Source organism: Acomys russatus, chromosome X (genome assembly GCF_903995435.1).
Source record: "Acomys russatus chromosome X, mAcoRus1.1, whole genome shotgun sequence".
In the NCBI taxonomy this organism is placed as follows: Eukaryota; Metazoa; Chordata; class Mammalia; order Rodentia; family Muridae; genus Acomys; species Acomys russatus.
In genome coordinates this window covers 25192862-25213780 of record NC_067169.1, presented here as the reverse complement: position 1 = coordinate 25213780, position 20919 = coordinate 25192862, and the positions used below count along the sequence as shown (strand labels likewise).

The following is a 20919-nucleotide window of genomic DNA, read 5'->3' as shown; positions in this document are numbered from 1 at the left end:
ATAGCTCATATCCACAGTATCATTACACTTACTTCCCACATAAAAATCACTTTAAGAAGTAATTCCATGATTTAATGAAAAGCCACTGTTGAAATTTTAAAGAAAAATTTTAGTCAACGCATAGTAAATATTAAACTCTGGAGTGCACCTTGGCAATAGAAGCCTTCCTTTGCACATGGAAGGCTTTGGATTTTACCCCTACCATCAGGAAAACTTAATAACTAAAGTAATATATTGAACATTAAAACTGCTGCTGTTTTGTGTCTTCTGATTTTCCCTCCAAAGATAGAGACCTTGGACACTGGGGCATCCTCTCTTGAGCTAGGTCCACAAGTAGTTGAGAGAGTTTCAGGGTAAAGATTATATGTAAGCATATTAGATGCATTACAGTAATACCGTCTGTGCTTACTCAGTTCTCCTTGGCTCAGTTTTATATACAAACTGAACTATTAGAATCCCTTTCATTGTTCCTTCTGGCAGCTCTGTCTAACTTCTGCCCCAGGGTCTGGAATGTTCATCACAGCTGCCTTTGGCAATAAAACCCAAAGCACCTTCAGATCCTCATATTTCTCTTTGCACCTGGTCAGCAGAGCACAGTGGGGCACAGAGCCGAACTGCATGCAGTTTTCCCCTCATGCCTTCATCTTGCTGGCCAAATATCAGTTTATCCACATCGGAATTAACTCCTTTAGTGTGTTTCTTTATGAGTGATATGGAATAGCTAGGCCATGCTTTTAATACTCCTTTCTGCTTTAGGTTTAGATGCAGATTTAAAGTTACAGCTGATTAGTATACAGAGATGAGTGTTTTGGGGTCCAAATAACAGCAGCCATAGAACATCATATATGAATGTTGCAACCTTTCTCTGGGTCACATTGATTTAAATCAGTGTGGAATGACCCCAGGCTTTGATTTTACCATGAGGACGGATTTTAGGCAAACATGAAATGTATATATTTGCATTCAAAACTCCCAGGTGTCAAGATTAACAGTCTTAAAGGATAAATGTAACTGTTCAGTGGTGCAGTCTCAAGATGACACTAATTGTGGGCCAGTGGGTCTCCCAGGCTATGTAATCTCAGGGGGTCACCATTCTTGTAGAATTCCTCATACATTGAGCAATGCTCCTTTCCCCCTGAATACTCAGAAGTAAAATTTCCTGTCTCTAACACATTGGCTTTATCCTGTCCCAGGCTTAGTTCAGTGTTCCATCTGTGTACAAACAGGAAGCCATCTATCAAATGAGTGTATCCTTTTGGCAGGAGGAATTGGAAGGTTCTACTTTGAAAGCCTGTAGGTGGTTAACTCATTTCAACCAGGCATTGTAGAATGAGAAAAATAAATGAAAGGTTCTAAAGTTCTGTTAGACACAACAACAGATGTTGGGGTGAGTGCAGGGGTAAAAGAAACCTTTATACACAGCTAGCGGGAATATAAAGTAGTGTATTTATGATGAAGTTCAGTTGCGAGGTTCCAAACAAACAAACAAACAAACATACAACAACCACAACAAAAACTAAAATCAGTAATACAACATGATCTTGCTATACCACTCCTGGTCATGTACTCAAAGGGCTCTATATCCTACCGTAGAGAAACTTGCTCAGCCGTATTTATTGCTGTACTATTTACAATAGCCAAGATACAGAGTCAGTCCACAGTTTCATTTACAGATGAATGGATTTAAAATGTGGTACATACATGTAGTGGGATTTTATTCAGCCATAAAGAGAATGGAGCCTTAACATTTGCAGGAAAATGGATGGGCCTGGAGATCATCAAAATGAGTTAAATAAGTCAGATTCACAAGACCCATCACATTGTCCAATGAATAGACATTAACACACGGTTTAAAAAATAAAAGATTACTACCTAAAAGAAAAATAAATAAATAAAACGAATATTAGTTCAGTTTTACCTATGAGAAGTGGCCAGACATTTCCTCCCCATTGATGTGAATTTCTAAGAATTCCATGAAATATTTCCAGTTTAAGGCCACACTTTTGTAAAAATTAATGATGTTTATACTCTGTACCATACATCTCATTTAGCAGTTAAATACAAGTGAAAAGAGCAAGTTTAAGAAAAATAGAGACCATTTACAGACTGCTAAAGAACATTCCACAGACATATAGCCAGATTTTCAGTGTGTCTCTGTAATTAAATCCCTTTAATGTTTATACATTTGACAAGGAAAAAATGTCAACTTTACCCCACCCTTTCTGTGAAATCTTATAACACTATTAGACCATAAAACTTAACAGGGGGACTTTTTACTGGGCACTGCTAATGGGCTATTCTAGGACAAAAATTTAACCCAGTTATGTGATCATTACTAATGTAAGAAATTGCATTTATTACCATTAAACAATGAGATCTCCATCATGATAGTTGGTATGGAAGTCTAACCAATTATCAGTGTGAGGTGGATATTAATGCAGAAGGGAAACCCTCAATGATACACTTGATATTTGGTTCAGGGGGCTTAGGCATTAAGTTTATCTTTTGCATTTAGTTCAGTCTTCAACTTTCTAAGTTCAATGAGACTGTAAATGATGACCTAAGAAGCAGCAAGATAACCCTTTGAATGGGAAAAATTGGTTAGCAAATCTTTACAGGCAAGACTCTTGTGCTGTGTCTTCATTATGTAACTTCCCTTCCTAGTGTACCCTCACTGCTACCAAAATACCGAGGACAACTGGGAACTCACCAAACAGGTGGAGCTTTTGTTCAATATTTACTGTAATTGTGTTCTATCAAGCCACCATGAACACTTAGTTTCTCAATGACATCATTGCCACACACGCAGACACACACACACATGCACACCCACATGCACATATGCACACACACAGGCACATACAGGAACATAATCTTAATCAAATTCTAAAACAACTCACCTTGTAGATTCCATTCTCTTTATTTTCTAAGAGAGCAGAGACAGCTCTGAAGTAAGTAGCTACTGTGAAACTATACTACTAAGTGCTTCAGTCATGTACCCCCAACCCCATTCCAGAGCCTTCCACACTGCCTCCATCCTATTACTTCTGCACAAAAGCTGCCATAAGAAAGCAGAGTATTAGCACCATATCTCACCTCAGTTTTATACACACAGAGTAGCAGAGCTTTTTCAGTGCTCTCTGTGAATGGGAAACACTGGTCTAGAGTTAAGGATTGCAAATAAAATGTTGCATACAGAATTAGCAGCTATTGGGGATGGGTTGATGCAATTTGTCAGCAGCTTAGCTTATTGGATGCAGAGTCAGGAGAATGTCTAAACATCATGTTTGCATCTTTTCACTAGTTTCTTTTCCTTTCTTTTGGCTTGTCAAAGGATTCTCATCTAAGCATATTTAATCACATTGCTCTCTCTAACTTCTTTCCTATATGTGTCCTAATCTTAAAATCTTTTTCCTTTTGACTTACGTGTTTTACACACTTGTATGTAAACTTTAAAATAACCCTTACTTTGTCCTTCTTGCATAACAATTTGACTGCTGCCTGATATCATGCAGAAGCCCATGGGCCAGTTTTGAAAGAATGGATGGATAAATAAATAAACATTTGGATGTGATTCTTTCAAAGGAAAAGTGGCAGTTGTATTGTAAGCACAGACAGAACTTCAACCAGCCAGCATGGCATTTGCTATGGCACTTGAAATATCGGATAACAAATAAGAGGGCTTATCAAAAGAGGAACAATGCATTGTTGGTTTTAAACTTGCGATTGTCTCTAACTTGAGAGGGACCAATTGGAGAAAGTTGGAGCTAGTGCTAAAGAACAAAAGCAAATCAAGGGGAAGAGATGATGACTTTCAAGAAGGAAAAAAGAAGCTGCAACTCTAGATGTAGAGAAGGTATATGCTAAGCACATGGGGGAGGTTCAAAAGCAGATAAAGTAAAGCCAGCTGTGGTTCTTAATTTCAGCAACTAACTTGATATTTGCTTGTCAACATACTTGAGAACAGTTGCAGTGAGGAGGCAGACATGGGACCGGCCATTATGTAGTAATATTTTTCAGACAAATCAAAGGCTTTGAAGATCAAATTCCCCATTTCAATGTCATCCAAATATAAGATGTCCTATTTACCTCTATTCCACATTTGACTATATTTTGGGGACAGGGAAAGAGATCAATGACAAAAAAGTGGAAGGACATATCGAGGGGAAAAGGTTTAGGGAATGTTTTTTGCATGTTCAGATGGCTCCAAATAGCACACTTCCATCAGCCTCAATAATTTCTTTATAAAAAGATGTGAATCAGAAATGAAAGCTAAAGTCGTACCCAGTATCTGCTCCTTTCCAAACCAAACATGTGAACTAGAGACACCTGATGACATCTGTCTCCTTCACAGTCAAAAGAAATGAAATCCAATCAAAGCATTAACTCTTTTTAAAATAACATGATATAGTAAAACTATGGAAAACATCATTGCAGTGAAATAATTTCATAAATGTAGGGTATTATTCAACTTTTTATTCTACCTGTTGGAATATAAGAATGCTACAGTTAACAAAACTTTGAAACTTAATGAGAACAGAAAAAAAAAAGATTCAACTTTTCTGGTTTCAAAGAAAAGCTCAGCTTGCATTCTTTGGGGGGATAATGTATCCAAAAATTGTCACACCATGTTTCAAAATTTCTGGAAATATTCCTTTGAGGCAATGGTGATTGTAGTAGCAAGTTTTTCAGAATATGTTTGGGTCAACAAAGTACATCTCAGTCCACTTTTTTAAATTTAGCAAAGCCAACCAATCTACCATAAAAATGAAGTCTGTACAATTGAATTACAAGCTACTATGGCAACTGTGGTACACTTTCCCTAATTTGCAGTAACACAAATTTGGATGTGTATTGAAAGAGGAATGGATCTACTAAGAAGAAACTTAAGAAATGGAGCTTCTGGCTTAGGATTCTGGATAAGAGTAGTGTTGATAAAAACAGACCAGGGGATCAAGTATCACCACAGTCATAATAGAAACTGATGGTCAGGTACAGAGGGTGACCAAGATGGAATATTGTGACTAACTAACATGACAGTGTTACTTTTGAACATATGTCCTGCAAGGAAGTGCACAGCTGGACATAGGGTAAAGTTCTGAAACTTCACTAAGTTTCATCAAGAAAAGAATCTTAATCAATTCTGAATTCCAGACATCTCACTTCTTCTCATAATATGTTCATGTAATCAACATGGCCCCTTTCTTTTCACAGCTTAGTTGTAATCACTTATGAAATTGTGTTGAGATGAAAAGGAAAAATAAGACATTGATTGAGAGTATGTTTTAAGTAGCTATTTCAATAGAAAACTGAATTTACTTAGAAATCCTCTAGGGGAACTAAAAGTGAAGACATAAAAGAGTGGTAAGAGAAATTGAAGCCACTGATTATCTTCCCTGAATTATCAGTCTGACTTTGAAATTCTGTAGCTGTCAATCAGAGCTTTCCTTGCCTTTGTTTATTAGACAAACATTTAGCCAATACGTCTGTGATAATTTAACATAGGACACAATGTCTCGTGCTTGTTATAAGTGGTTGCTGACCATCTTCCCCAGAAAATGTCTGTGTCATCTTTTTGTGGCATCTGTTCATGATCAAGAAAGAATAAAATTCCAGGAATCCTGGGCTTCTTGAAAAGGCACATAGTTTCTGTGAGCCTCGATGACTGAATATTTATCCAGAACTCACAGTAGTACTTCCAGTTTATCTCATTCATAAAGAATAAAAATATCCTAGCTCAAAAGTGAGGCGCCATAGTACATGAGTGGAGGGGGAGACCTGGTGGCACTCAGAGGAAGGACAGCAGGTAGCCAAGAAGAGACTTGATACCCTATGAGAATATATAGGGGGAGGTGATCCCCCTCAGGAACAGTCATAGGGGAGGGGAATAAGGGGAAAATGGGGGGGGGGAGGAATGGGAGGATACAAGGGATGGGATAAACATTGAGATGTAACAAGAATAAATTAATAAAAAAAATTAAAAAAAATATCCTAGCTCGTTACCCAAGTCAAAAGAACTCATCACTGGGCCTTGTCTTCTTTTGTGACATAGGGTAGAATCATCAGTTCATTGTCATCCTGTGAAACTTTACAGCCTCTCCTGTAGCTGTACTAAAATAATTAAGCTTATGGATGTTATCTCCATCTCCCACAGCTAGGATTGTCTGGGTTTCTGTCAGTGAATAAGCATCTCAGTGTTGTCACGAGGTAGAGGAAATAGCATGTACTCGCTGTTTCCCCAGTACAGTTGCCAAGAGTGAGCTAATCGTAACTCTCCATCCCATACAATGCATCTCAAATTTTCAAACACAGACATCTCAGCATTGATTTACCTTTTAATGAAGATGGTGTGCTTTCATTTGTACAACCTCTGTGTCCAAATATGTCAGGAATAAGATTTAAAATGAGGTCATAAGATTAATAAAGCATCAATTCCCCATTTTGTGATTTGATTTTGTATAGGGATTAAGCCCAAACTTGAATATTTAAAACGTGTTAAGTGAATATATAATGTAACCTGTTACATTGTTTCAGGGAAATTTCCCTAAAATACATTGAGAATAATTTGTTATGAATAAATTAATACAATTAAATTTTTTTTCATTCATTTTTCAAGTTTTCCAGGACAGGATTTAGAAATATATTTCATCTCACATGTCAGGTCCCAACTAGTTGATAATGGCAACATATATATCCTGTTAGGAAAGGTTCTAAGGTTGAGACAAGCTTAGCAGAAAGAGTGTTATAGCTGGATGGTGTTTTCTAAGGATACAGTTCAGGCAAGCATGTGAGACCTATATTTCTCATTCTTGCAAATAGTAGAAAGGAGAATTAAAATTTAAGGTGTATGTTTAGAAATTACTAGAAGTGTACTGGTCTACATTGACAACATCATTTAACTGAAAGGCCAAATGAATGCCATTTTATTCATCCTGCAGGTCAATGCATCACGTCAAGAAGCCAAATTGACAGAAGAATGTGATCTTCTCATTGAAATTATTCAGCAAAGACGACAAATTATTGGAACAAAAATTAAAGAAGGCAAGGTATGATATCCAGAACAGAAGATTTTTATATTTGCTGCATGGAGAGTATATACTCTCTCATACACATTTCCAGCTTTGAAAATGTAAAATCATACTCTCTGTATTTGCCATAATTTCTTCTTAAGTATCTGCTGTAGTCCATTCTGTGTTGTTGTAGTAGAATATCCAACACAGAGAAGTAAAGAAAGAAAGAGGATTATTTGGCCCATAGTTCTAGTGATTGAAAATTCCAAATAGTATGGCATTATGTTTGATAAGTGCCCCAGGCTGTATTATAGCAGTGAGTGTCCATCCAGAATCTGTTGAGGATATAGTTTCCCTTAGAGCACCTCCATTCACCAAGTGTACCCATCTCTTATTCCTGCAGTTTTCTAGTTTTTCAGATACCTGGTTTCCTGAAACATAGTCATTGTTAATTGTATGCACAAGGAAGGTAGTTTGCCAATGTCACATGGCTAAATGCAGGGATCAATAATCTTCATATCCATAAAATTTCTTTTGAAATGTTCTGGGATTTTTTCATTTTTTTATTATTAATTTTTTATTTTTACATATACATTTATATTATTATACATATATACAACAAACTACTTACAGCAAGAAGAACCATGGCACAATCAGGAATTATATAAATATTACATTCTTAGTGTTTTGGCTATTTGTATTTGGCAGCCTTGAAGAAAACATCTTTCCTATCTTGGTGAGTCTAAAATTCTGAATGTAAATCAATATCTATCTATCTCATCACTATCAACTTAAAACATCTATCTAGACCTAAATATATCTTAACCCCTAAACAACTAAGCTTAATTCAAAAACTAAACTACCTGGTCTTCAACCCCATCAGAGACTTGAGAAGGAATAAAAATGATTACCTGAGTATATATATACACACACACCAGGGGTGCAAGTTAGCAACGTCCCAAATGAGAAGATGACAGAGACAGTTTACTACCTGAGAAGTCACCCCAGACTCTCATTAACATTGGAGCATCACCTTCAGCCTTCTGGTCCAATATATTTGACAGACATATTTGTGAGGCAGGAACTATCAAGGACTTGTTTACCTTGTCTTGGCAGAGTTTGGCTATTGACTCTGCCTGTATGCAAGTTTGCCCTTTTTTAAGCCAGAATTCTGTCTGTGGTACGAACAAGGATATTTTGCCCAGTGTCTTGTTTGCCACATTTGAAGCCATCTCCATAAGGAGGTTCTTTGATGTTCATCATCTTCTTTAAGGTAGACTGGGTGTTGCCAGGAGTTAAATGCTCTGAAGCCATCTCCATAAGGAGGTTCTTTGATGTTCATCATCTTCTTTAAGGTAGACTGGGTGTTGCCAGGAGTTAAATGCTCTGTTTTTAATGTTAAATTGACAACTTACAGCTGTGCATATTGTTGAATACAATATGATGCTATTGTTTATGAATATAATGTATTTTAAATCAAGGTAAGTAACATATCAATCATCTCAAATACTCATTTTTGTGGTGAAAAATATTAAATTTAATTTTCTATTAATTTTGAAGTGTACAGTGGTTTGCATTTGACATACTTATTAATCTGTGCCATGCATCTCAAAGTTTAAAAAGCCTTACTCCTCCTGTTTAATTGGGTGTGTACTCTTCTCATAGTAGTTTCTATTATGCCAAACTTTTGGTAGCTTGGAACCCTTTTATTGACTAAGTTAGCATTCTGGAATTCAGAAGCATAAAAGCAGTCTCACTAGGTTGAAGGCTACATAGGTTCCTGCAGTGCTGGTAAGCTACTGCTTACCTTTCCAAGCTTGTGTACGTCATCCACGATCCTTGGCTCACAACTACTTCATTGTTGCCCTCTACCTTCTATTTCCCAACTAGTTCTCTAACATAAACCTTCCTGTCTCTCTGTTATAAAGACCTTATAGATTATTTGGAAATCATCCACATAATCCTAGACAACCTCAACTCCACAAGATCTTTAACCTAGATAGCTATAAAGTTCCTTTTGTATGGAAGGTAACATAAAAGGTATTCCATTTTTAACCATGGCTATATGTAGAGTTCATTTTTTGTAGAACTCACTCTACTACAAACATACACCACTAATAAAAATAGAATAAAATGGTGCACAATGAAATAAGAGAAGTATTTCCATGAAGCAGAAATGGGACAAAAGTACAATGCCACAGCTGGGGCTCAAGATACAGGTTTGGTCAAGAAGATGCACGTATAGCTGCAGTTCCAGCTCCTGTGGCTGAAAACACTTGAAGTTTTATAGGAAGTGTTAGGATTCTGCTTCAGTCTGCCTACCAGTGATGCCATTGCTTACCTGCCAAGGGGGTGTGGCCCTCAGAGACCTCCATGTGGTCTCTCTCTTACCTCTCTACTTCCTCTTCTCTCTCTACCTTCTCTACCCCCCCCCCATCTCTACTTTCTCTCTCTCTCTTTCTCCCTCTTCCTTTATTTCTCTGGGATATCCCCTCCCCCCTTTTCCTTCTCTCCCCATCCTCATTTAATAATCTCCATACAACATACTATCTGCTGCCTGGTACCTTCTTATATCTTATCACCATATACCTTACTGCATTATTCTTTAAATATAAAAGGAAGGATCTAAAATTGCTTTGGATCTAATGGAGGGCAGAAACAGGCTCACACCTTAGTTCCATGAACTGTAGAAGGCTTATCATTCATTACAAGGGACAGGAAAAGATTATTGCCAATGTGTGCCTGGTACATAGCTTTCGGCAAACTTCTGTTCTGGGGTTCTGGAACAAGTCAGTTGTTAAATGGGCCCTGTGCCCTACTCATTCTGGTAACACATAATATAGGTGCCTCAGAGATAAGACGAGATTCCAGAGTGTTGAGCCCAAGGGCCAGGTTAGGTGAAGGCAACTATATAACCGTTAGAGCAAACTGAGTAAGGAAGAGCAAGGAATTATCTTCAGTTTCTTTTCTTTAAAACTGAAATGCTAAGCTCAGTTCCAAAGCAAAGAAATCTTCAATTTCTAAAGCTACAGCCAACAAAATCAGCAGCATTATCTTACCCTAAGTGAATTTTGCAAGTGAATAAGCCACAGATTTGAAAAGAAACAGCCCAGAGATAAAGAAATCACTTTTAATTTTAAAGGGGCAAAAAACATGAGAAACCACAGACAAAAAGGACTGAAAGAAGAAACACATAGATAGGAATGCAGTAAATGAGCAGTTTTTCAGGTAAACTTGTAGACAGGTATGTGACAGAAAACACCTACAGAAGAAATTGGGGAACAGTTTTGGCCTTCACTGGGAGAATTCCATAAATATAGAAAGGGACAAAAGAATCTGAGTGACACTTGAGCATGACAGATGTCCATGGACTCAAAAATGAAGCTAGATTGGTATTTTAAATGCTAGTCCTGACCGTACTAGTGATTCATCACCTGGAGATTTAAAAACATTCTTTGCTTGTTAAAATGCAAATTACTGCTGCTCTGCCAATTACAGCTCATTAACTAGAATATTGGAGGATGTGCCCAGACATCTAGAGTTTTCCTTTGAATGATCTCCAGCTGATTCTCTCACATACAGTGTTTGAGAATCTCTTATTCCACAATATACTGACCTATAATTAAAAGACTGCCTTAAATGGATCTCTCTAGAACATTCTGGTAGTTTACAAGACGCTCTCATTTTCTTTTGCTTCAATATATGCACAGTTTGATTTTTTTCTTTCTTGTCGTTGCATTTCACTTTTAATTTCAAATATCCTGATAGAGAAAGCAGAAAAATATGAAACTGAAGAACACTCATTGTCACATTTGTAGTACACATGGTCTCTACTTCCCATATTCAAAGGATATGAGGGTGGAATGAAATGAATCCAAAAGAATAGTTTGATCTCATTTTCTTTTGTGAGAATTGTACCAAACATCTTCAACTTGGCTGTGTAATTTAAATTATTCTTTATGTTATATGATTAAATATTTCATTCATTTGGTTTATTGTAGGGACTATTAACTTATTTTTCCTTCTGGAATTTTCCCTTCCTCTGGGAATTTTTAATGGATGTGTTCTAACATCCTGAATTAGACTGGATGGCTGCCTGGGCCTTGCCTCTGTATATAATGTTGCCAGAAGCTCTGTTCTACTTGGAGTAAAATGGTGTTATTTTATTCAACTAAGGTACACAGTTATCCTGATAGGGACAAGAACTACCATTATAATGAACGATGTATTTTTACCATGCTTGAGATCGCATACTCTTAGCTGCCAAGTTTGGACATTTTAATCTGACTCATTATTTTCATGGATTCATTGTAGTTTTGCCTGAACTCTTGGGCCCATCACCTCTCAATTCAGCTGTAGTTTCCTTTGTTTGCTATAGTACATACTTGGAATTGGACATTCCCTAGAGTCCTACAGATCTGACATCTCTTTCCTTCCTTTGCTTCAAGATTAGAGTTGTCCTGGGATGATAATCATGACTTGGAGAAGGCAGAAATTTCTTGAAGTTAGCAGGAATTCTGGAGGGAGCCTGAGTCTGCCTTGTCTGTAAGAGATTAACCCAGGCATCCTCCCTACCCTTTCACCCAAGGCTATTTTCCATTCCGGAATTATCAGAAAGCCAGCCAAAACCTGTCCCCTGTTGTGTAGGTGGGGGCAGTAGGCATGAGGTGATTCCAATTACTGGTCTAATTTTAACTTGGCTTTTGGCTGGAGGGCTTCAGCTCACAGCATATTTCAAACACCAGAGCCATGGTCAAATGGGTTACCTTGGACTTATCTTGGCCTGACCAAGAGGGAGAAGTTATGGTCAATTATGTTTGATGGTCATTTTCAAGCAAGACAGAATCAGGAACTGGAATGGAGGTTGTGAAACAAGTATGTGTTTTATCACAAATAGGAAATGCTTATCAAAATAGTTATTACTTATCAAGTGAACACAAAGTGCCTGGAAATGACGTTTACAGTGAGAGGAAATGGCCCAGCTGTGCTTTTTTTGGCTTTCTCTTACCAGCTCAATAAAAAAAAAAAAATCAATCAATGGGAAAAATGCTCCCTTTTTGTTAATTTGATAAGCAAGTTTTAGGCAGTATGGAAAATAGGAATACCTAATGTTTTTATGTCACAACTTTATTACATGGATTACAAAGAACTTTTTAGAAAAGTATTTTTACTTAAGCCTCAAATTTATACCAACAGAAATGCTTTGTTTTCTTAATGGCCCAGCTTAAAACCTGAGATGGAGAAAGTTCCAGGGTTCTCTAAGGTCCTGGAATAGTTATGTAGAATAGTAGCGGGGGAGAGGTTCAGTGACACTTTGTCACTTGCCACTGGACAACACCTCCCCCCCCCTCGACAAGGAAGTAATTAGCAATGCAGTGTTTCCTCATAAAACAAATTACCAATGCTTCTCCATGGAGATAAAGTTTAAGTTCTGTAATTGAGGCTTTCAGCTTTCAACCTCTCTCTGCTTAGACAGAACAGAATGCATACATCAGAAGGGTCCAGCCCTGTGCCATCTCACAAGTGTGCCCAGTGTGTGACCTTGCCTGCCATGCTTCTTTTGTTCTAGGTGATGAGGCTCCGCAAACTAGCTCAGCAGATTGCAAACTGTAAACAATGCATTGAAAGGTCTGCTTCACTCATCTCCCAAGCAGAGCACTCTCTGAAGGAGAATGACCATGCCCGTTTTCTTCAGACAGCAAAGAATATCACTGAGAGGTGAGTGGAGGGACAGCTGGGAAGTTTTCAGGCTCCTGATTGCTTATGTCTGGGTGTGACTGGTTGGCCTTGCTCTCAAACTGACTTTTGTTTTCATTTCAAGGTTGAGTACCAGAGAGAACGGAAGCTTTTGCTGTTATGTTGCAGCTAAGAATGCTTCCCATTGACATAACAAAATCCTTTCCATAACAGCCTAGAGTCAAGGTCTTTGTATCAACTGTTCACCAGTTAGAATAAAACCAACTATTTTGTGTGTGGAGGGGAGGGGGTGGGGGGGCAGTACGGAAATGCATTCTCAAACTTGATCTTATTGTATCCTTGTTAACGAGGAATGGAAGTGCAGGCCAAATACAGAAAAAGGAAACTTGTCTTTCTTTGCATGGTTCATTTGTCTAAAGGAACACTTCCACAGGTGGTGTTCTCTGTATTGTTTTTACTTGGCCGAGAAGGTTGACATCACCTGAAAAGGCTAAGGCTGATTCACATGGGAGAGAAAGGTCAAACAGCCAACCTTCTACTGCCTTATTTTAAAATACCTTCTATTCCTGGGGAGAAAAATTAGAAATGGTGTTACTTGTACATTCAGCTCAGCAGTAAGATGGGTGAAGATGAGTCTTTTCTTGGTACACTGACGTGTTTACTGTAGAAAGTATGCATTTCTTTGGGCATAGACCCATGTAATAAATCCAGTGGATCCATAGAGAAGGCTGGTCTGTATACAACTAGTACCACATAAGTGACATCTCTAGACAACACCAAACACCTTGCTTTACATTTATTCTAATTTTCAACTGCCTTTTATGCAAAACCATAACAGAATTGTACCACTAAAAGACCCCAAGAGAACTCATTCATCCTGGCTGTTATCCTAGAGCAGAGATCACAATACTGTTTCAGAAAGTAAATTATTTTCAGCTTTGCAGGCTTTAAGGGATCTATCACAGTTACTCAGTGCTGCCTGGGTAGCTCCACTTTAGCCACAGGGAGCAAGTGGGTGTGGCTGCGTGCCAAAGAAACCATTCACAATACAAGCTGCAGGTGTTCCTTTACTAACCCATGACCTTAGTGAGGAAACTGCTCACCATTTTAAGATTTGAATTTCTTCAAAGGAGAAAGGAAACTAACACTTACAGGTGCTTGCCTAGGTCAGACACCATTTTTGCCATTCTCTAAGTGTATATATTATTTTCATAACCCTGGTCTTTTACTGGTAGCCAGCTACATTTTTATATTCTTATATTTGAGAAAAGTTCCTTTTGCAGCTAATTAGCTACTTATCTCCCATGAAGCACATGAATAACAACTGTCCTTAAAATGTTCTCCTCTCTATTGCAAGAGAGGCAGGTTTCCTCATGGCTACCAGATTTCAAGTGTTTGTTTCTTTGCGCTTTTCATCTGAACCTTGTCCATTTTCTTATACTTTTAAATTTATTTATTTATTTATTATACATACAGTACTCTTTCTGCATGTAATACCTGTCTACCAGAAGAGGACACCAGATCTCATTATAGTTGGTTGTGAGCCACCATGTGGTTGCTGGGAATTGAACTCATGACCTTTGGAAGAGCAGCCAGTGCTCTTAACCTCTGAGCCATCTCTACAGCCCTATTTTCTTATTCTTTATCCTCACGTTAAAAAAAGAAAAGCGTAAGCACCTCTGCTTTCCATTGCACCCAATACACTCCAAAGATGGTTTAAGTGCAGGTCATAGATCCTCACTGGGATTTGACAGTACATTTCTCTGAATTGGGGCATATCCAGATGAAACAACTACTGTAAATTGCTTTCCTCAGCAATCCTTACAAATTAAACTGAATGTAGCTTGAATAGATGTACATCTAACTGGCAGAAAAAGGGGCCAATTAACAATTACAGTAGGAAAGGACTTGTATTTGAAGGATAGCACAAACACCTGAATGTGTATACCCATGCACACTGATCCCCCTCTGATCCGGTCAGCAGATCTTGTTCTATTATTTCATCTTGTAGCATGAGCATATCATCAGGAATTGAAGGGTGACTGCTATTCCTGTTTCCATAAACAAACAAACAAACAAACAAAACGTGCTCTTGTCAAGTAGGAATACAGAATACCTTTAAAAATTCACTGGAAGACCTTTGTCCCTTTGTTCCTGTTTGTACTGTCTCATCTCTTACTTGCTGATCTCCTTGGTTCATCATTCTCTCTCTTTGTGATTTTTATTAGAATAAAAAGTGACTGGGGTGGGGCAAAGAGTTGGGAGATCAAGATTCAAATTTCAGTACTGCCACTTTGCTCAGAGATGTCATTTCTGTAGCATTGGTTGATTATATCTAGACCAGTCATGTGATTCTCTTTGAAGCCACTGGAATTATTACAGTGTTTACAACCATGGGAATGAGTGAATTTTATACCAACAGCTATATGTTCTGATGTTATGTCAGTTTTATTTTTGAGACTACCATATAGGAGCAATTTTCTATTTGGGAAATGTGCTTATGGAAGCCATTCATATGATAAAAACAATGCTGAAAACTCCTCAGAACAGATCTTCTCCATTGCAGACACTCTGTAGTCTCCTAGAGGGCTATGTGATGCTCCTCAGAAGATCTGGGGTTCCCCAGATTAGGTTGAGCAGGAACCCAACTGAGACAGGGAGTCTGTCGTCTTATTCTGAGCTTTGAGGCTATTTGGAAATGCCAGACTTCAACCTTAACAGAAGCATCCCACATATACAGAAATAGAAACAACACAGATCTTGCTACAAAGGTGAACAGGTAATAAATTCCCTCCTTTCCTGTTCACTGCATAGCTCCAAATATGTATTAACACTGTTCTTAAGCTGCCATTGGTGTCATTACATAGTAACCTTTTGAGCAGTATATTAAGTGAGCAAAAGCATTTACTAAATCCAGGCATAAGAAACTTCATGGACTCTTTCCAAGAAATCTAAAATTTTTTGTTTTTCTTTAATTAATTAATTTACTTCATATCCTGACCAAAGTTTCCCTCATTTCTCTTCTCCCAGTCCTCCCACCACCACCTCTCTTGTCCCATCCATCCACTCCTCCTCCCTTTCTCTTCAGAAAAGGGAGGCCTCCCATGGATATCAACCAGCCCCGGCATATCAAGTTGCAGTGAGACTAAGCATATCTTCTTCAACTGAAACTAGAAAATACAGCACTGTAGGGGGAAAAGGTCTCAAAGGCAGGCTATAGAGTTGAAAACAGACTGTATTCCCATTGTTGGGAGTCCCACATGTAGAAACAAGCTGCACAACTGTTACACATGTGCATAGGGCTTAGGTCAGTCCCATGCATGCTCTCTGGTTGGCAGTTCAGTCTCTTATGGACTCCCCTGGGGCCAGGTTAGTTGACTCTGTAGGTCTTGAGGTATCCCTGATGCCTCTGGCTCTTACAAGCAGTCTTCCTTCTCTTCAACAGGACTCCACAGGCTCCACCTAACACTTGGCTATAGGTCTCAGAATCTGCTTCCATTAGTTGCTGGTTGAATCCTCTGTTGCTGGTTAAGCTAGGCTCCTGCCTCCAAGTAAAGCAGAACATCATGAACAGTGACAGGGGTGGGTTCCCTCTCATGACATGCGTCTCAAGCTCCATCTTTACTCCTGCACATCTTGTAAGCAGGACAAATTATGGGTCTAAAGTTTTGTGGCTATGTTGGTGTCCCAGTACCTCCACTAGAAGACTTTGCAGGTTACAGGAAATGGCCAGTTCAGGATCCGTAGCCCCCATTGCTAGGAATACTAGCTAAGGTCACCCTCATAGATTTCTGGGAGTTTTTGTTGTCCTAGGTTTCTAGCTTGTCCCAGAGATGCACCTCCCCACCCATTCCACTTGTCTCTTCCAGTACTCTTTCCCCACCTGATCCTTCCAGTTCCTATCCCCGACCCCATACAGTGCCCCATCCTTCCACCCAAGATATCTATTCTAAAATTACTTTTAATAGCAAATTGTCTTTATCATGAGAATGCTAATTAAATTCCTTAGGAGCAGAATGAATTTTCAAATCACCTAGAAGTTTCTCCACTTTGAGGTGATCTCTTTATGCTGTACAAGCACAAACAGTTCAAGTATGTGCCAAGCTTTTCTTTAAAAAAAAAAAGCCAAGAATTCTATTTGGCAAAATGTAGAAATGTTACTTGAGTCTAAGTGTGGGTTTGAGGTGTTGATAGGTTAATAGATGTTATAACAACACTACATTTCCAGGCCCAAATGTGTTTGAGAAATCTTGAGCTGGCCAAAGGTGAACACATACACATTATGTTTCTGCAGTACCTAGATGTTTTTGACCATGGTGGTATGTGGTGTTTGGCAAAAGATCCATGAACAGTGTCTCTCTAGACATGTTTACCTTCTAAAATACTGGCTCTGTGTGACTAACAACTGAGTGTTCTGCAGATTAGACATACCAAAGCAGAAAGACATGCATAAAGGAGTAATGGACAATCCTTTCATTCACACACACACACACACACACACACACACACACACACACACACACAAGGGGAGGGGGGTTGGGTGGGACAGGTGGCAAGATTAAAGCAAGGAAGTACGAAGCCTAAAACTAACAGCCTTGGCAGTATAAACGACCAGAAGATGGGCAACAAGGATTTGAGAAATAAAAACATGCCCTAAAATGTTGGATTTGGCAGATTTCCCTTTACCTGTCACTCCAGTTGAGGATTTGAAATTGTAGCCAAAGATAAGTATCTTTCCTTCCACCCATGGAAAAAAACCTGTAGGTGTTAAAAGCTGCAGTAATCTCCAAAGATTTCTTCTGTCAGTCTTTGCCTCCCAGGCTAGGCATTATCTTCCTTCTGCTTCCCACTCAAAGTTTCCAGTGTCAAAATAGTGGGTGCATCTACTATGTCATTTGACATAAAGGCATTTTATTTATTGTTTGTTGACCTGAGAAGCAGGACAAATTTGGGAACGCAATCTGTTTTGGATGTACCTGAACAAAGAGGCTTCTGCCTCCAAGAAGGGAAATAATAAAGCCAGAATATCTATATTCAGAGCAGTCTCATCAATTGACACAAGACCTGGGCTGCAAAAGTGCCTAAGAGAAAGACTATTGTAAGTTTGGAACTTGATTCGTACTGACTGGGTTCAGTTCTTCCAATTGGGAACTATGAAATAGAACTCACTGAGGTTTATTTATTTTGTAATATTTTTGGGCATACACATGGTACTAAAACATATCTTTTAAGTTTTCTGCATTGATGCAGATATTTGGGCTCCTTGGTGTATGACACACTTTAAGAGATTCATGAATATTTGTTAAAGGCACATTTTAACTAGCATCCATCCCTATATCCACCCAGCGACATTAGCTATTCTAAGTATCAATAATTAATTCAAGTCCCTTGAATGTCACATTTAATCAATAAAATCATACAATGCTACTCTTCAATGAGTCCTTCCTTGTGAACTAGTCAGGAGGTGGCATTACATTGTCTATAGTCATTTTATATACTTGAATGTTTCAATGAGTGTACGTTGCCTTAGACTTTCTTCCCATTAACAATACCATTATGACATTGTAGATTAGTCTCCTTTGTTCCCTAGATAACATTGAACTTTTGCCAGAGATATATCTAGAGAAAATGTATTTGGGTCATTTGGCATGTGTATTCTTTTTTATTATTATGAAATTCACATAAAGTAAAATTAACTGGTGAACGAATGCAAATCAAGGCCAGGTGTGGTGGTGCACACTTTTAATCCCAGCACTCAGGAGGCAGAGGCAGGTGGGTAACTGTGAGTTCGAGGCCAGCCTGGTCTACAAAGCGAGTCCAGGACAGCCACGGCTACACAGAGAAACCCTGTCTTGAAAAAACAAAACCAAAACCAAAAATCAAAAAACAAACAACAACAACAACAAAAAACAATGTAATTCAATAGCTATGCCTATTTTGAACGTTACATATGATTCATGAACTTTTTGGCCAAATTTTTATAATATGATGTTTGCATGGTTCATCCATATTTTAGCGTGTTCCAATACTCCATTCCTTTTGTAGCTGCGTACTATTTCTATTGTATGGATAGACTCCTAGCCAGGGTATAGGGTCTTTGTGAACATCCAAATCTTTAAGAGTTCTTAAGAGACACAAATGGCTATAATCCTTAAGATAACTTGCTGGTATCAAACTTTTCTCATGAAATGGAAGAGTACGCAGCTGAAGTCCTCCTGACTGTTGCCAGCTAGCTCTGCGATCTAGTGCAAATTAGCATCAGTGTTCTTTATAAGAAAATAAGAAACTATATTTTTATCAAAGTCACTTCAAATTTGTTCTTTTTTCTTCAAAAATTAGTGTCCTCATGTTTATGGAACTCAATAAAAACATGAAACATCAAAAATCTAGCATCATTTTCTGTGCTAAGAAGTAGAATTCTTCAAGCCATAGGTTTTTTTGGTATAAAGATAATTACTTGCATTTTAGTATTTACTGGAATGTTCTGCTGTTAGTAACTGAACTTTCCAGATTAACTCAAGAGCACATAGGAGATAGACACATATACTTTGCTTTGTAGTTTATACATGAGAGCTCTCACCAGAAAACCTGAGTGTGGAGAGGAGATTGTGTGCCTACTGGGAAAATTTGTGAGAAAGCTTATGAATATTTTCCATGGCATCTGCTGGGAATATGGTGGGGGGAAAACTGGCTAGAAGGAGAATGAAAAAGAGCCTGACAAAACCCTTTTTTTAATGTTTATTTTAGAGAGAGGCTAGTAATTGATTAAACTAATCCAATATCTGGAAACATTCTTTTTTAATCTTCACTTTGCCTTTTATGCAGTTTGAAATTTTGGAGACTCTGCTTTGAAGTGGAGCAGGGGCGAGTCTGAAAGGAACAAACAGTTTCCCAGACAGATGTGTGAAGAAATGCCTGGAGCAATATGCGTCTTGCTGGGGTTAGATGTGACTGGGCCAGGCTGTTAAATACACAGCAACATGAAATATGAATATTCTTTTGCCTCCATGGGGAATTTTTCCGATAGTATAAAGGAAAGGGAGGGCACCGTGTTGTTCCAGTTCCTTTGCTTTTGCTTTAAGTTTGCTTTGTGTTACTGTATTTTGCCATTCAAAAATGATACTTTTAAAATACCTGATATTTCTTTTCATTTTATTTTTTCCTCATTCCTTCACAGTGATGATAAAAGCCACCTTGACATTTCTCTAAAACATTGTTTTTCTTTGAATTACAGAGTATCCATGGCAACTGCATCCTCCCAGGTCCTAATTCCTGAAATCAACCTCAATGACACATTTGACACATTTGCCTTAGATTTTTCCCGGGAGAAGAAGCTACTAGAATGTCTGGATTACCTTACAGGTATTATCTTACTATATTTTTTGTTCTCTCTAATATAGTGTACATTCACCTTGCCATTGAATCAATTATTTTCTAAAAGTCACACATGTGTTTTACTCTTTGAAATGCTATCGAATAGGCCTATAAATGATTAATGTACACTTTGTATTTTTAATCTAAATATCACAGATTAAGTATAAGTTTGGACAAGAGAAAGAGAGAGAGAGAATCTTGATTTCTAAATATGTCCTTACCACCATTTTCCTCACTCTCAAAGTGGAGATGGTCAAAGTAACAGCACTTCTGGCCATCAAAGAGATACGCAATATTTTGAGCGTACTTTCCACTATATTAGAGTCATCTAAATCTCACAGTATATTAATGATGGGGGGAAAAGCCATGTAAATACCTGGCCATCTATATCACTCTAGTTCTTTGTATTTGTGATCTTATCTAGTTTTCACTGTATCAAATTTTTGTAAAACATTATAATCTTCATTTAAGAATTGATAAATTTTAGCCATTATGCTGAAGGTAAGATAGAAAGGGGGTGAGCACAATTAGATCTGGCTCAATTCTGTATGAACTTCTAGTAAGAAACTGAATTTCATGTTACTCTGGCAAACATTCTATAAATTACATTGCAATTCCAGATGCCACATTTCAGCCCTATACTTTCTACTTGGCTTTCCTCTCCCTTCCTCTTTCCACTGTCTCCATCTCTCCCTCACTTTCTTTCTTTCTTTCTTTCTTTCTCTCTTTCTTTCTTTCTTTTTCTTTCTTTCTTGTTAGCCAGAAAACAATGAAGAAAAGAAAAATTGGAGCTACTCATATTCCTAGGAGTAAATCTAAATTTTTCCTTTGTTTTAGC

The 20919-nt window shown here is 38.0% G+C and overlaps 1 protein-coding gene across 6 annotated transcripts in view; it reads left to right on the top strand.

Moving 5' to 3' along the window:
- The window catches only part of Mid1 (midline 1), a 351166-nt gene that overhangs the window by 299544 nt on the left and 30703 nt on the right, over positions 1-20919 (top strand). For all 6 annotated transcript variants that reach the window (XM_051141312.1, XM_051141306.1, XM_051141311.1 and 3 more), the window contains exons 4-6: positions 6939-7046; positions 12580-12728; positions 19942-20069. In XM_051141312.1, the coding sequence (XP_050997269.1) occupies positions 6939-7046; positions 12580-12728; positions 19942-20069 (385 nt within the window). The remainder of the gene's footprint in view (positions 1-6938; positions 7047-12579; positions 12729-19941; positions 20070-20919) is intronic.